The 16667-nt window shown below is 46.5% G+C and overlaps 6 protein-coding genes across 6 annotated transcripts; 3 read left to right on the top strand and 3 right to left on the bottom strand.

The window, feature by feature from the left end:
* Positions 1–2429: 2429 nt before the first annotated feature.
* N7478_007326 (GPALPP motifs-containing protein 1) lies at positions 2430–3229 on the bottom strand (the record flags this gene model as incomplete). The annotated part of the gene is made up of 2 exons (XM_056923540.1): positions 2430–2627; positions 2696–3229. The coding sequence occupies 2 exons, from the start codon at positions 3227–3229 to the stop codon at positions 2430–2432; spliced, it is 732 nt and encodes a 243-aa protein (XP_056781577.1).
* A 654-nt stretch (positions 3230–3883) lies between these two features.
* N7478_007325 (porphobilinogen synthase HEM2) lies at positions 3884–5070 on the top strand (the record flags this gene model as incomplete). Its single annotated transcript, XM_056923539.1, has 2 exons — positions 3884–4102; positions 4168–5070. The coding sequence occupies 2 exons, from the start codon at positions 3884–3886 to the stop codon at positions 5068–5070; spliced, it is 1122 nt and encodes a 373-aa protein (XP_056781576.1).
* A 708-nt stretch (positions 5071–5778) lies between these two features.
* N7478_007324 (uncharacterized protein) lies at positions 5779–8018 on the bottom strand (the record flags this gene model as incomplete). The annotated part of the gene is made up of 2 exons (XM_056923538.1): positions 5779–7004; positions 7217–8018. The coding sequence occupies 2 exons, from the start codon at positions 8016–8018 to the stop codon at positions 5779–5781; spliced, it is 2028 nt and encodes a 675-aa protein (XP_056781575.1).
* Positions 8019–9305: 1287 nt separating this feature from the next.
* N7478_007323 (uncharacterized protein) lies at positions 9306–9578 on the bottom strand (the record flags this gene model as incomplete). The annotated part of the gene is made up of 1 exon (XM_056923537.1): positions 9306–9578. One exon carries the CDS (start codon positions 9576–9578, stop codon positions 9306–9308), a length of 273 nt encoding a protein of 90 aa, XP_056781574.1.
* Positions 9579–11274: 1696 nt separating this feature from the next.
* N7478_007322 (exportin CRM1) lies at positions 11275–15232 on the top strand (the record flags this gene model as incomplete). The annotated part of the gene is made up of 10 exons (XM_056923536.1): positions 11275–11340; positions 11424–11453; positions 11526–11598; positions 11651–11722; positions 11818–12530; positions 12621–13863; positions 13927–14156; positions 14267–14645; positions 14723–14894; positions 14992–15232. The coding sequence occupies 10 exons, from the start codon at positions 11275–11277 to the stop codon at positions 15230–15232; spliced, it is 3219 nt and encodes a 1072-aa protein (XP_056781573.1).
* Positions 15233–15853: 621 nt separating this feature from the next.
* Positions 15854–16460, top strand: N7478_007321 (PPP1R11/YPI1 family protein; the record flags this gene model as incomplete). Its single annotated transcript, XM_056923535.1, has 2 exons — positions 15854–16061; positions 16123–16460. The coding sequence occupies 2 exons, from the start codon at positions 15854–15856 to the stop codon at positions 16458–16460; spliced, it is 546 nt and encodes a 181-aa protein (XP_056781572.1).
* Positions 16461–16667: the final 207 nt, after the last annotated feature.

The following is a 16667-nucleotide window of genomic DNA, read 5'->3' as shown; positions in this document are numbered from 1 at the left end:
ACCCTTTCCTGATTAGCATGTCCCCCACAACTAATATGTTCTTGAAAGCAATTTCTAATAAAATTTCCCCGTCAGCTTCACGGTACGATGCTGTGCTCGGATAAAATGGCTTGAACATAATCTAGCCACTGTTTGTCCCGACTTTGATCTGTCACAGAGACTTATATTTGATCACGCTTTATATAGTAAGACTTGGTTCGTAACACATAGTGTAAGAAGACAAAAATTTAACATGTGCTATCTCTTAATGTATATTATTATAATACATTTGTGTATCTCTGGTTTATTTGTGTAGAAATAATCTTAGGAGTGAACTAAGAAGTCCCGAAATAATAGATGTAATATTTTATTGTCTTGTATTTCACACACTAGTCATATACATATCAGATGAAAGTACCATGGATTTTATTCCAAGGTACATTTTAGCCATAGTCATCTTGTTCATTCGATTTGGCCTTCTTGCTATTGTATGGCATTGGCAAGTACGTCACATTATCCCACCGATTGCCCAATTTTATAATCCCATCAAGTACGGAGTACAAAGATTCCTTTTCATGAACCGGGCTCTGCTAATAAGCGGCGCCAATGGGCGTCGGGAGTAAGCGGGAGCTAAGCCGGCGCGCCTTCACGCCGGCGCTAGCTATACGAGCGGTGCGGCTGTGCTCATAGCGGGCGAATCATAGCACTCGCGTGCCAAAACCGAGCACTTGAGCTCCTGCATGTCAGCAAGCTTTCCCGGAACAAGAAAGAAGAATACGCCTGGCTAAACCGACATTTCTTAGTTTCGTAGAGCTGCTTAACCCGAAACAACTAGCCTAGCCCAAGATAATTCTCAAAAACAAAATGGCTAAACCATTCACGTTGTTAGTTGGGAAGATAAACGGAATATTTCTTTGGGGAAATAGGAATGCTGGACAACTCGACACGGAAAACGCAGCATCTTAGGGATATATCATGCACTAGACACCCGAGTACCTATGTCACTTACACAAATGACGAGTTTCGGAGACGATACAAAACACAAATTAATTCATTTAAAATAAGCTATTAGTCGGCAGTTGATTTCAAGCCGAGCTTAGCATCCACGGCCATTGACCCTGCCCTCTATCTGATATGTCGATCTCCTCCTCGATAAGTGCGCCCTTGGAAGTTGGACGGAGGTGTTAGTACAATAAATCGAAAATCTTTATGTGCATTTAGGAATCATAGACACCCTGTAAGAATGCATCTGAGGAACTTGGTATTTATCATGTGGAAATATCAGTGGTCTATGGATGCGCCTTCGTATATTGCCAGTTCAGGAAGACCTATATTGCAAAAAGGTCATATTTGAAAAGCAAATCTGATCCTTAATATTGGCATCCTCATACAATACAGTCAAAACAGATTTGAGGAGATCACTCTGACCTTCAAGAATAAGAGCAGTTGGTGGTATCCTAGCCAGAAGTTCTACAATTGAAACTTACTTTGGGTACATAAGAACTCACACATAAACATCAACTAGATTAATATCGATTGAGATAACTAGTGAATGCATAATCGGAAGATTGAAAGTTCTGGTGAAGTCTAGTAAACATAGAATTCCTATTTTGAAAATTTACCATATCCCGGGACCTGAAAATTCATTTCAATTTCTAATGGTCTGGTTTTTAGCAAGTCCAGTCCATTAAAGTCGAAGTTTCAGTCTGTAGGTTGCCCAAATTGACCTTATAATCCAGCAATGACAAGCCCTAAGATCAAAGTGCTCTCTCGTACCTCAGCTGATTGGTTTCAATGAGCCGTCATATCTCTTGACACCCTCGCACACAACTCCATGAATACAGTTGCATCTGGAAGAAGGGTATTGTTGTACGAGGCTCCAATATAAGGGTGGCCGACAGCCGCCGAGCCTAACGCAAGAATTGTCAGTGCATACCGACCTTCTTACAGATAGATTTTACTTCATGATTGATTTCCATAAAATGATATATACATACAATCCTCTAGTAAACAAAGCGAATAGCGGATCTCCGGATTGATTATTGGTCCTTCTTCGCGAGAATAGAGGGTAGGTTTTTTTAAATGTCTCACGTATCCCAGCTAGCCCGGCTATGAATCCTGTCAGACTTTTCAATAATATGACCTTGTAACCATAAAGTCTATCTTCAACAGAGTATACTATTTACTGTAATGAAAGGCAATATAATCAACTTCCCTACTTCGGTACAAAACGTGGGATTGAAGAAGATATCAAAGAATATTGACGTTGCGATAGAACGTAAAAGCTGGATGGCTGATACTGTCAGAAAGAGAGATCTAATCGAAAGATTCCAATGTGGATGCGCCAGACAAGAATGGAGACTCCAGTCTTTTAGTACGACAAAAGCAATTATAGAGAACAATATACGCTGGTTTATTAGTATATACAATAGCTATATTATTAGGCAGGTTCATAGGAATTCACCCTTTGTGAACCGGGAGCCATAGTCACTAGCTCGATTTACCATGTCTCGGCGTTGCGCACTAGAGATTTTCGATGACATTCCCATATCTTTTTCACGATCGAATGCCCGTGCAGATGGGTCATCCTCTGCCTCGGTTTGTTCACTTTCTGGCTTTTCTAGGCGAGTAGATTTCCCAGTTCGATCCTAGAAGGCTCATATTAGCTTCCCCCGAGAAAGCCCAGGACAAAAACGGAACAAAAGTAGCCACTCACATTGTATTTCTTGATTTTATCTTCCATGAGTTCAGAATTGGCGGGCTTTGACTTAGAAGACCGTTCCTTGGAGTTATTGGAGGAAGTTCCCACACCCATCACTTGGTCTCCGAGTCGACGCATTCTTTCCTCCGGAGTCTCCACCCAGGAAGAATCGGTCTGCTTAGAAGTAGTTGTGCGTGCCGACTTGCCAGTTTGAAATTTCCGATTTCTTAATTGCGTGGGATCAATCTTGGTGGCCCAATCGCTTTGCTCGGGTGGATGTAGCATCCATTGGTCTCGCTGGGTATCTGGCTGCTTGGTCTCGTGGTTTGGCGATGAAAGACTTGGTCGATTCTTTAGATTTTGACCTGGATCGATAGATGACCCCTCTGGAGGAGGTAGACTGGGCCCGAAATCATCGTCACTGTCCGATTCACTATCTTCTGCGGACGGTTGAGCGGGCGGGGGTAACGAAGGGCCAAGAACTCTTTTCTTCTGGGGGGTTTTATCGTCTTCACCCGAAGCCGCCCATTTTCGTTTATCTGATTCCATTCCAGGCTGATATTTGAAAGGGATTAACACAAGGTAGACCAAGGAAGATAAGGAGGGAAGAAGAAGAAGAGTTTAGGGTGGGGCATCTAAGGTGGCAGAAAGTAGCTCCGCGGCCCATTAATATGGACCCATCTTGGAGCAGCACATATAGCGGTGTGCTAGGCGGTCAGGCTGTCGTCTCCCGTACATGACTCGAGTGGTTCAAATTGATGAGCCGCAGCTAGCGCAGGCGCTCTCATATCTCTAGATAGTAATTAGGGGGTTTTGGAAGGGCTTGGATTTAATTAGTAGATAGTGCTATAGTGAACGTAGTCAAAAAAAAATTATATCGCTTGTAAAGGAACTATACCTACCTACTCAATTGTAGTAAGTACCTTATGAATACTATACATATCAATTGATCGGTGTGTACTCCGTGATATCCGCTCCGTAACTCCATGAAGGAGTAAAGAGATCAACCAATCACGGCTGGTACCATTCGCCTTACCCGCTCCCTCGGCTGACACATTTTACCCGCTTCTCTCTCTCACACTCTCACTCTTCCTCCCCTCAAAAGCGCCACTCACGTTTCTCTTCTCAGGATCTTTTCATTTCTTTTTTCCTAGCTTCGCTTTGAATTGATTATATGTGAAGGTTGTTACATACTCTTCCGCCATGTCTTTCTCCAACCTTGTGTCCGATATTGCGTTTAGAGATTCCAACGGCGATGAGCGGGGCTCCCAGATCTCTCATGCTCAGTCTCGCACCGCTCGTTCATATGCGAGCACCACCGCGACAAGTGTTAGCATCTCTGGAGACATCTCCAGCCAACTTCATGCGGGCTACAGTCACCCATTAAGCAGATCATGGCAAGCAGAGAGACAATTGACCAAGGTTTGTATTTAAGATTCCTTGAGTCTTGAAATGTCGCCATGCTGAAACTCGCTTGACTTTCTCAGGATATGATCATTTACCCGCTTTTCATCACCGATAACCCCGACGAGCAGACTCCTATTCCATCCCTGCCTAACCAATATCGATGGGGCGTCAATCGACTTGTCCCATTCTTGACTCCCCTTGTCCGAAAAGGCCTTCGTTCCGTCATACTCTTTGGTGTTCCATTACACCCCTCGGCCAAGGATGCACTTGGAACTGCCGCAGATGACCCAGCAGGCCCTGTCATCCAGGCAATTCGCCTGCTGCGATCTCGTTTCCCCCAACTTTACATTACAACAGATGTTTGCCTTTGCGAATACACATCACACGGCCACTGCGGAATCCTTCGGGAGGATGGGACTCTGGATAATGCGCAATCGGTTGATCGAATTTCCGACGTGGCCCTGGCCTATGCCGTAGCAGGAGCGCACTGTGTCGCCCCATCTGATATGAATGATGGGAGAGTTCGAGCAATCAAACTCAAACTGATTGAAGCCGGTCTGGCCCATCGCGTACTTTTGATGTCATACAGCGCCAAATTTAGTGGCTGTCTCTATGGCCCATTCCGTGACGCGGCTGGTTCATGCCCTTCATTTGGCGATCGCCGATGCTACCAGCTCCCACCCGGTGGCAGAGGGCTTGCCCGACGAGCGATTCAACGTGACATCCATGAAGGCGCTGATATCATCATGGTGAAGCCTGCCAGCAGTTATCTCGACATCATCCGGGATGCAAAGGACCTTGCTGAGGATATGCCCGTTGCGGCATACCAGGTCAGTGGTGAATTTGCCATGATCCATGCTGGTGCCAAGGCTGGCGTTTTCGATTTGAAGGCCATGGCGTTTGAGAGTACCGAAGGCATTCTTCGCGCAGGGGCTGGAATTGTTGTCACCTACTTTGCTCCTGAGTTCTTGGATTGGCTCTAAATAATTGCATGCCGATACATTTATGGCTCCATCGACTCCCCTGGTCCATGAACATAGCTCCAGGGGAGTAAAAATGTCAAAAACTGTACAACCATTTTTGACTTAACGACTACATTCAAATGGGTTGTATTGCATTGCAAGTCAATGATCCTACGCCACAACCCAGAATCAGATAGATACCCCCTCCTTACATGATGTCTCATTGTTTCTTTTCGTTGATAAATGCTGTATTACAAAACATTTTGAACTATCTATGCCAGCTGTTTAGATAGATTTCATACACAAGATAATCTCAACTCGTTCTTCTTGATCTGCATGAACCAACATTTCAAGTCATACTATATACACATATTCGTCGTCTAACATTGCGTACAACCCTATCTGGAGGCTGTACTGCTAAAGGGACCTTCCGAACTTCAGAAGATTAAATATGTACTGCATGACAACTCGCCTAGCTCCGATCCCCACCTTTCTAGCCATAATAGAAAATCCCCCAAGGCGCCATAAAATCATATACAGTTGAAATAAAATCAACATATAGCTGATGAAGACAAAAGACGAAGAAAATATAATGGAAAATATAATAAAGGGAAAATGCAACTTCAACATAAAAAGAAGATAAGTCAATCAACAAGAAACATCCAAGTTTGGGAATCATTCCTCCATAAAATCCGTAGCTCGCAAAAATATTAATCCACTTTCATCACCTCACATGTAGTTGGGTTTGAACCCTTGAAATCCATAAGGAACAACATCACTTCGAACGACTTCCCCGGGGGCAATATAAGCACCTCTGCCTAGTGTTACCCCAGGGTATATGGTGCAACCGGCACCGATATAGCAGTCTTCCATGATGCGCACTCGCCGCCCTTCATATCGACTTTGAGTGCCTTTACGTTCCTGCATGCTTAAATGCGCCATGGTAGTGAGGATGGTGACCTTCGGCCCAACCCAGGTGTGGGCGCCAATAAAAATATAACAGTCGTCGATAAAAAAGCAATCGTGAGAGATCATGACATCCTCGCCAATACTGAGATGGCCATAATGACAAGTAAAGGGAGACTCCACAATTGCTCCTGGCTCAATGCTTGGGGCGGGGCGACACATCGAACCGGAGGGGCCCGGCGACCCAGGAGGTTTAAGCATACATGAAGGCTGAGGTGCCAGAATTTCTTTTAGGAGGCGATTCTGCTCTTTAGAGCTTAGCCCACCAAGGGGGTTACAGGCATTATTGAATCGCGCCAGCGCACTTCGGCATCGTGCTTTTGCCTCCATGAGTTGCAGGTCAAACGGCTGGTAAAGATCGCCTTTGATCATTTTGTCCATTTCGGTGTCGGTATTACTTTTGCGATTAGATAATTGGTTCTCGATACTCAACGCCATTCTGGCTTGCACCTGGGGGCTGTTCGTATCCATAGTAGTGGTAGCAGGAACCGGCGGCACCGTAGAGCCTTGGAAGAGAAGAGGCATGCCTGCCTTTGGTGGTGGTCCATGAGAGATTTCTCGAATCGGGGGTACGTTAGGATAGTCCGGCTTGGGCGGTGCCTCTCGGGGAAGTTCATGAATTAATGGGACCCCTCGGTAATCGGGCTTGTCCACATGCTCAGATGGATATGACGGTGGTTGGTGGTTGGGCGTTGGCCATACACGTTTCGGCCACGTTGGGTGGGCGGAGTTGGTCTCTGTAGGACTAGTATTATATTGTGGGACAGGTCGCTCCTCCTCTACCACAACTGGGCGCATTTTTCGAACATCCATGTGCTCTGTCATTTGTCGGTCATGATGCTGTGCCTCTGGGAGATATTGTCCGCCGATTTCAGGATATCCTTCTTTCGACTGTAGCGGAACCGGAGCCTTGGGGGTCGTAGGCTTTTGCCAAGTACTTCGTGATGAGTATCCTTCACATAAAAATCCTCCACGAAGACAATTATTACCTGATATTAATTGTTAGCTCGACGCCCCATTTGTCATGTCGAGCCTTGTACTTCAAACTTCAAATGAAAGGCGGAAGGAAACCAGAGACATCGACATCAATTCTCAAAGACTGAGAGAAAGGATATGAAGAGGGAACAAAAAGAAAGAAAAAGAGCAAAAGTTTGAGAATTGAAGCAGAAGAAAGAATTTTCTCCACGGAGGATGTACTCACATGATGGATGCTGCTCGTCGCATTTCTTTTTTCGGCGTCGACAGGTCATGCAACCAGTTTTAGTTCGGTTACTAAAGACCCGCTTACGCTTAGGTGCGACCTGTACTGCTGTCGTCGGTCGCTCCGAAGAATACGCGGGTGATGAGGAGGGCTGACTCGTGGGGGCGGAGGGGTTTGGACGGGATGAGTTGCGATGGTTGGGATCTTGGGAATGCGCCTCTCTCTGAAGCGCATCAGCCAGCTGAGCGTCGGATGTGTCGATTTGCTGAGCTCGTTGAGCTTGGCTCACCAGCTGAGAATCATATTCCGGCCATGAGCCATTGGAGGGAGGCTGGGCGGATTCCGGGGGGTCGGATCGGCCATGTAAATGGGGCGCTATCTCCACATCTGAGACGGACCCTGAGCCCAATCCACTGGAATTTGGCGGAGCATTCAATTCAGATGGATGGCTGATGGAGTTTCTGCCCGTGCCACCCGGTTCCGATGGATGCCGTGACTCTTGCTCCCTCGAGTAAGATCTCTTGCGTTTGTGGCTGTGCGCCGATGTCCCTGGCGATGGCCGTGATGACAAGTCTTCAGGGCTATTTTCGTCATGTTCTGAGATATCTTGCCTGGAATGATCCCGGACATCTAGACTCACGGAGACTCGGTCTTGCTGAGTTGGAATGGGATTGGCCCCATTGAGGGGAACGGAAGTGTCCTTGCCGTTCACCGCAGTGAAACGGGAAGGGCTATGTTCTGTGCCCGCCTCTGTTCCTGAGTCATGGCTACTCATGACTGGTGCGGTTGCAATAGCGGTCATTTCAATCTTTGGCAGTTGTAGTATAAGTAGTCTTGATGGCTTGTGTCCCTTTATTGCGTCCTTTCCGCGCTGCCTCCGAGGGGGTTAAAAAAAAAAAAAAGAAAAGGGGAAGAAGAAAGATTAAACCCCCAACTATGAATGATTCCTTTTTATCATCGAAGTTTAGAAAAGGAAAGGTTGTCAAGGCGCGCGCTCACACACGCACTGTTTCCCGCAGAGGCGCGCGGGAAGTTGCCGAGATTCAACACGAGCGGCTTCCGGTCTGGTTCCCGCGCTTATTGTCAATGCGTCTCGAGCTGACTGACTCTGGGATTCTGAGATTCTAGTGTCTTGAGCTCAGAGCGCTTAGTTTCTCTCGCTTTTTTTCGGTGGTTCAGATGGCCAGAATCCTTGAGTTTGGTACGGATCCTTCCCGTAGATAAATATATGGGGGAGCCCGGCGTTAAAAGGAGGAGAGTGGGTTGATTTCCCGAGCGGCCCCCAGATTTGAGTCCAACACGCCAACAACCAGAGCGGCTGATCAAGCAGACAATGGAAACCTCTATTTAGGGTGTAAGGAGTCCAATAAAGTGGGGGAGAAAAAGAAAAAGAAAATAGTTCGTAGGATGAAAAAGGAGGGGGGGAGGGAAGAAAAGGTGGGAGAGGGAAAGGAAGATAGAAAGAAGGAAAGGAAAGGGAAAGAGGAAGAAGGGGGGAGCTAATAATATAGAGAGAGAGAGTGAGAGAGTCTATAATAATGGGGGTGGACTACTACAAGTATAACATAAAAAAAAAGGAAAATCAAAAGAGAAAAAAAAACAAAAAAAAGAGAGAAGAAAAGATAAAAGACTCTAGAATTATAATAGACCAGCGCGTGTGTAAAAGAGAGAGAGAGAGAGAGAGAGAGAGAGAGAGAGAAAGAAACCCATGATTTTTCCTATTTTCTGTCCTTCTTCCCAATCCTCTCTCCCCCTCTTCGTCTCTTTCTACTATTCTCTTCGATGTATAATAAATCTCCCTTATAACCCCCCTCTTCCTATTTATCCTATATTTATCCTATATTTATTAATTCCTGTGGTTTCATGGCCAGCCTTCCCCCCTCCTCGTCAATTTCAAAGAGAATAATCGAGTCTTCGAGACCATTGACGCCCCCAATGGCCCCCAAATTGGGACGGAGTAATTTACCAAACCCACCTCCTCTCCTCACCCCTCCTCGTCTTAGCTCAAAACCCACGGGGAGAAAACAGAGAGGGAAAAACGGGAAAGGAGCAAGTTGGCGCGGATCGGCAAGGACGGCGTCACACCCGTCTACCAATCGGAAGGCGCAGGCGCCATAACCAGGTGAAGTGTGCGCGGGCCTGAGACACCCATCATTTCCCAGGCGACCGGAGCGACAATGGCGCGCGTTCCCTGGCGCCCCGTGTCCTGCTCTGGTGTGTCCCAGTGGGGCGCGCAAATAGTTGGGCGGCTTCGGGCGGCTTCGGGCGGCTTTGAGTGACCTGTCGCTGTCCTGTAACTGACCTGCTGCTGACATGGTACGGGCGCGATTCCACATTCGCCATTGGCGCCGCGTCCGCGCATTGGGCGGTTATGCATCGCTTATCAGCTGGTCACGCCCGCGCGCTGCACCTGGCTTGCTCAAGTCACATCTTAGTGTGGTTTTTTTCGCCCCCTCTTTTGTGGTTTGTTTGTTTCTCTCTCTCTCTTTTTTTTTTTTTTTGGCTGATTATTTGGCTGCCTTTTCGTCTTTTTTTCCAAAGGAAAAAAATCCTCATTTATATTATACATTGAGGCTAAACCTAACCAATTAGTATGGCGGGAACTATCCTTCCACAAGACAAGACTTAAATGTACCAAGATTGAATGTAAATAGGTCCTTGGCACACCCCCGGGGAGAAGAAAAAACAAGAAGGCTTTCACATCACCATTCTTCTAGGAACAGTGGAAAGCGTGTGATGAGACTCCAGAGTCATGATGATGCCGGGGCCGCTTACTCGAATTCTGTCTAGTGGGACCCCAAGCCCCCGGTTCAACCTTGGAAAGACCCCTGTCCAAAGGAGGGGCTGTGACATCTAAGCAAAAGAAATAAGAAATCACAATTAAAGAAATAAAATAACAATACTCATCATGGCATTCAAGGCCCCCGACTTGGATCTTCAAAGTTGATATTAATAGGGAGAGTATACTAGTATATATCCATGGATACATACACAGACATCTCCATTATCATCATGTACTACATTGTAAGTATGTAAGTAACGTATTTCTGTCCCCTCGAGGATGTGGTCTGGCCCCGCCCCACTTGCCCCCTCTCTCTCGCGCACCCAAATCATTCGGTCATCACAACCATCAAACAAGCACTCCCGTCGAGATTGTCGGCATAAGTATGGATATACAAAATACGTGCATGTCGCGACCAATTTAATTTAATTTATATTTTTATATTTTTATATTTTTTATCTTTGTTCTAAACACACACTCTATAACTCTCTTAGTATCCGTATCCTAATTTGTTCCTCATAATCATGCCAATATTATCTTATTGAAAAAACAAAACGAAATACCATACATACAGTCAAAATAACAATGTGCACCAACTACCAACAGGGAGATGAGGACATTCAATCGTATCAGTATAATAGAACAAAGAGTAAAAAGAAATGAAACACAACAATAACACAGCACACAGCACACAGCACACAGCACACAACACATATACCTCCTACTTACTTCTACTTACTTATACTATGTATGTGCAAACCATGGAAACCCCGTGAGAGCTTGGCTGACTAATATCTCGAGTTCCCCTTCAGCGTCAACGGGAACGCGCCTCACCGCCAGTGTTGACGAGCTACTGTACCAAGCCGACTCTCGTGAGAGTTTTTTTCCAGTTAGAGGTTCCTGACGCCGATCTCTTTCTTCAGATCCTGACGGCTCTTTTTCTTTTAGGGTAAAAAAGAGCTTGTCCTATTACTTCAACACTTCCTCCCGAAAACCCCTCCAAAAGCCCAAACTTGCTACCCCACCAGTCTTCTCTTCTTCCTACCTAAACCCGCTCTTATTCTTCCTTCTCCCCCCTCCCCCCATCTTCACTTCCTTCCCCCCTCCCTCTTCCTCCAAAAGTGACGTGGCTGTAACGGTCTCCACCAATTCCTCTTTTAGAACCGCCGATCCTTCCTCTCTCTCTCTCTCTCTCTCTCTCTCTCTCTTTTCCATTGGGGAGGGATTGTCGTGACGCCTTCGTGATCCCGGCGACTTCGCCAATCTCTGCGGCGTCATGTCTGTTTCTGTACAAGAGCTGGACAACACGGTCCGCGCCTTCTTTGAGGGCAAGGGCGACGTGGTAAGTCTTCCTCCAGTCTTTTCTGACACAACCTCTTTCGGTGATCATCCGCCTTTGGGGAATCCTAGACTAACAATATCCAGCAAAAACAAGCCCAGCAGACACTCACCGAAGTAAGCCTCCTACTATATTCTCCCGCATCCATACCGATTCTTTCCTTCTTCGATTCTTATAACCCGATTTAGTTCAAGCAAAATCCCGATGCCTGGGTCACCGTCGGAAATATCCTGCAGGAGGCATCGTATCCTCAGACAAAATGTGCGTGAACTACCTAGTCAAGCTCGGACCGCCACATGCTGACCATCGCTAGATATTGCTCTACAAGTCCTCGACGATGTGATTATGACCCGATGGAAGGTGCTACCCAGAGACCAGTGCCAAGGTATGTTGCAATAAATTTCTCCCCCTCCCCTGCTTCACAATTTCGTTGTCCTGCGAAAACATGCGCTCTAACGATTTTTCGCTCCTGCTTTATAGGAATCCGAAACTTCATCGTCAATTTCATCATCGAAAACTCCAGCTCCGAGGAAAAGCTTCGAAATGAGCGCGCGTTCCTGAACAAACTGAACCTGGTCTTGGTTTCGATCCTGAAGCAGGAATGGCCGCACAACTGGCCCACGTTCATCAATGAGATCATCTCCTCCTGTCATTCCAGTCTCTCCATCTGCGAAAACAATATGGCCATCCTTCGCCTACTCTCCGAAGAGGTCTTTGACTTTTCGCAAGACCAGATGACTTCGATCAAGGCTCGCAATTTGAAGACCTCCATGACCCAGGAATTCGCTTCAATTTTCCAGCTCTGCTCCGAGGTTTTGAACACAGCAAACCAGCCCAGTCTGGTCAAGGCAACTTTGGAAACGCTCCTGCGTTTCTTGAACTGGATCCCCCTAGGATATATCTTCGAAACCCCCATTATCAACACCCTTCTTACACGGTTCTTGGGCACCCCCGAATTCCGAAACGTGACCCTTAAATGCTTGACCGAGATTGGAGGCTTGCAGATTGGCGCTCCATACAACTACGACGAAAGACTTATCCATATGTTTACTGAGACATTGACCGCAGTTTCTAACGTCATTCCCTTGTCTCTAGATCTGAAGGAGACCTATGCGCGTAGCAACGGCAGGGACCAAGAATTTGTCTCGAATCTGGCACTTTTCTTGTCTAGCTTCTTCAGTGCTCACCTGGAGGTATGTGAACTGATTGATTTCCCTCTCGCTTCTGCGTTCGCCTCGCCCCGGATTGAACCGGTTGGATGCTAACTATACCTTTTTTTATAGCTGATTGAGAAGCTTCCGAACCAAGATTACCTTACTCACGCCCATTTCTACCTAATTCGCGTCAGTCAGATTGATGATCGGGAAGTCTTCAAAATTTGCCTGGATTACTGGACCCGACTGGTGCAAGAACTCTACGAAGAGATGCAACAACTCCCAATCACCGATATCAACCCGCTCGTGACGATGGGTGTGAGTGGTCTGGCAAACGGGGGTGCGCCTCACCCAAGCACCCTTGCCAACTACCCTCTGCGCAAACACAAGTACGAAACCGTTCTCTCAAACCTTCGCACGGTCATGATCGAGAAGATGGTCCGTCCAGAAGAGGTTTTGATTGTGGAAAATGACGAGGGAGAGATCGTGCGTGAATTTGTCAAGGAGAGTGACACCATCCAGCTGTACAAAACGATCCGAGAGTGCTTGGTCTACCTCACACACTTGGATGTTGTGGATACCGAAACTATCATGATTGACAAATTGGCGAAGCAAGTGGACGGATCAGAATGGTCTTGGGCGAACTGCAACACCCTCTGCTGGGCGATTGGTTCGATCTCTGGAGCTATGAATGAGGAAACGGAAAAGCGTTTCTTGGTTACCGTTATCAAGGATCTTCTGGGTTTGACTGAACAGAAGCGTGGCAAGGACAATAAGGCGGTCGTGGCAAGTAATATTATGTACATTGTCGGCCAATACCCCCGGTTCTTGAAGGCCCATTGGAAGTTCTTGAAGACTGTGGTGAACAAGCTTTTCGAGTTCATGCATGAGACACACGAAGGTGTCCAAGATATGGCTTGCGATACCTTCATTAAGATCGCCAATAAGTGTCGCAGACACTTTGTGGCCTTGCAACCTGGCGAAAACGAGCCTTTCATTGAGGAGATCGTCAGAAACATGCGAAAGATCACCATGGATCTCTCTCCCCAGCAGATTCACACTTTCTACGAAGCGTGTGGTTATATGATCTCTGCGCAAGGGCAGAAGGGTCTTCAGGATCGGTTGATCGAAAATCTGATGGCATTGCCCAACTCAGCTTGGGACCAGATTATCGCGGAGGCCAACCAGAATGCTGCAATCCTCCAGGATGGTAATACTATCAAGATTATCGGCAACATTATGAAGACCAATGTAGCCGCTTGTTCATCTATTGGAACCTACTTCTACTCCCAGATTGGCCGCATATACCATGACATGTTAAATATGTACCGCGCCTCCAGTCAACTTATCAATGATGCGGTGGCTAGCGACGGTATGTAAACCCCACTATCGCACTCCAATGGGTAATTTATAGACCATACTAACGCTGCAAAAGGACAAATTGCCCCCAAAACACCTAAAGTCCGGGGTCTTCGCACCATCAAGAAGGAGATCTTGAAGCTGATTGACACATATGTGGACAAGTCGGATGATCTCGAAATGGTCAACGCTAACATGGTGCCTCCTCTCTTGGAGGCGGTTCTCGTTGATTATCACCGAAATGTACCAGACGCACGAGAAGCAGAAGTTTTGAATGTCATGACAACCATAATTCATAAGCTTCATGTAAGTCGAGTCTTCCACAATCTTTCCTCAACATCCTGCCCCTCTCTCAACAGCAATGTGGATTGCGCATCCCTGTGTAGTCCGTTGACTGACGTTTTACTTTACCACAGAATCTCATGGAAGACAAAATTCCTGCTATCATGGACAGTGTCTTCACCTGTACATTGGAGATGATCAACAAAGACTTCCATGAATATCCCGAACATCGAGTACAGTTCTTCAAGTTGCTGCAAGCCATCAACTTGTACTGTTTTCAAGCACTATTGAAGCTAGATGCATCTCAGTTCAAGTTTGTTATCGATTCATGCATGTGGGCATCGAAGCATGACAACCGAGAGGTGGAGAACACTGGTCTTGCTATGTGCCTGGAGTTGATGAACAACATGGCGGAAACCGATGTTCAGACCGCAACCATTTTCTTCCGACAATTCTACATTCCTATTCTCCAGGATGTTTTCTTCGTTCTCACCGACAGTGATCACAAGGCGGGTACGTATTTCCACGTTTCTTTGGCCACATAACCGTTATCAATTGAAGTGAAACTGACTGTTCATTCTTGTACACAGGATTCAAATCTCAGGCCATGCTCTTGTCCCGCATGTTCTACTTCATTGAGTCCCAAAAGATTTCGGAACCCATCTACACTCCCGATCAGGCCCCTGCTGGAACCTCGAACAAGGAATTCATACAGCAATACGTTGCCAACTTGCTTCAGAATGCGTTCAAGAACCTGCAAGAGTATGTACACACTGTCTTGTCATTTTATATCTTTCTATCCTCTCCACTCTTTCACTAGTCTAAATCAGACAAATGCTAATATTTCCAACTTTTGCAGAGTACAAATCCAGCAATTTGTGATTGGCTTGTTCACCTACACTGATGACTTGAACAAGTTTAAGACTCACCTGCGTGACTTCTTGATTTCACTGAAGGAGTTCTCTGATGATAATGCAGAGCTCTATGCTGAAGAGCGAGAGCAAGCTGTTCGGGACGCACAAGTCGCCGAGAGGGACCGTGCAATGAAGGTGGGCGGTCTGCTGAAGCCATCTGAGATGGACCAGGAGGACGAACTGTGACTGGATGAAGAGTTACGCTCAGAGCTACCACAACCTAAGCTGGTTAGCTCTACCGAATTGAGGGGAGATACGAAGTTAACATCCAGGGATGATGGTCTCGATGGCTGGTCTACTTACGACCTATAAGCCATCGATGGACCATGGGTCATTCAGTTGGAGTCGGAAAGAAGCATACCTCATAGACCCAAACCTTGATTTCTTGATCCTTTTTCTTTTTCTTGAGTCATTTTGCGGTGAGCTTGACTACACCATAATGCAGCCGCTGTCCTTTTGCCTCTTACCATGGGGATCTTGTTTGATATCTCTAAAGATAGCTTTCTTCCTCCTAGTTTATCAAAACAAAAATGAACAATCTCTTCTGAGATAAAAATCCACCAAATGACCATGATTCAAGATGCTTACCCTTGTTTTCCCAGTAAATAATCTCATATTTCTGTAAGTCCTCACGCCATATACTAGTATGTCAGAATGGCTGGTGAATGACCGTAGGCGGTGAGATTTTTCAAGGTGGTACCATTCCTTTGCTCTCACCCCACGCCATCTCAAAGAAAAGGCACCCATAGCTTTCTCCATCTCTTCTTCCTCTCAATTAGTTATATTCCAAAGCAACATATACCCATCATGTCTCAAACGCGACAACCAGGAAACCCTCATCTCCAAACGATAACCGAAACATCCCGAGATTCATCCACCGTCCGACTTCCAACTACTCTCCGACTGAGAGGCGAAGAGACCTCAAACGCGCCCGCCGAGCCATCCACCTCTCGACGAATCCGATGGAGCGAAGACGTCGTAGATAACGAGGGAATGGGCAAAAAGAGTTCCAAAGGTAAGATTATTTCCCATCCCCATGACAAATCCAAACCACCATTTCTAACTCCATCAACTAGTATGCTGCATCTACCACAAAGCTCGACCAGTCGGCGAGAGTAGCTCTGAGTCCGAGTCCTCCAGTTCTTCCGATTCAGACAGCGACAGCGACACTGGCTACGATGGGGCGAGACCAAGTCATAACAACAAGCACAACCACAACCATAACCAAAACCATTCGAATTCTCGGGGCCGCCGACGTGGGAATGAAGATTCATCGGATCCTTCGGAAAATCAGAACGCAGACGCATGCTGCTCACAACACCAGCATGGTCGATCGAAACCCAAAAGAAAGCCTAGTCCAAATGCATACGAGAAGATGCCTAAGCCATCCAAGAATACATCCCGGGTTTCTTGAGGAAGCGGTCTAGCGAAGTACTCAGACTCAGACTCAGAATTGGTATTCCCGGCGTGGATGACCTGTTTCTAGCGGAGGAAGCAGCATATAAGATATGATTAAAAGGAGTTTCATGACCTCCGGAACTCTGGCAGTGAAGCTTTTAACACGGTAAAAGGATGCGAGGGTGTCAATCAATGGTCCGAAAATCGACCAGCCACAGAGGCG

Source organism: Penicillium angulare (assembly GCF_028827245.1).
Source record: "Penicillium angulare strain IBT 27051 chromosome Unknown utg000004l_segment0_segment0, whole genome shotgun sequence".
NCBI lineage: Eukaryota > Fungi > Ascomycota > Eurotiomycetes > Eurotiales > Aspergillaceae > Penicillium > Penicillium angulare.
The sequence above is the reverse complement of the archived record's forward strand: the minus strand, read 5'-3'. Positions and strand labels throughout refer to the sequence as shown.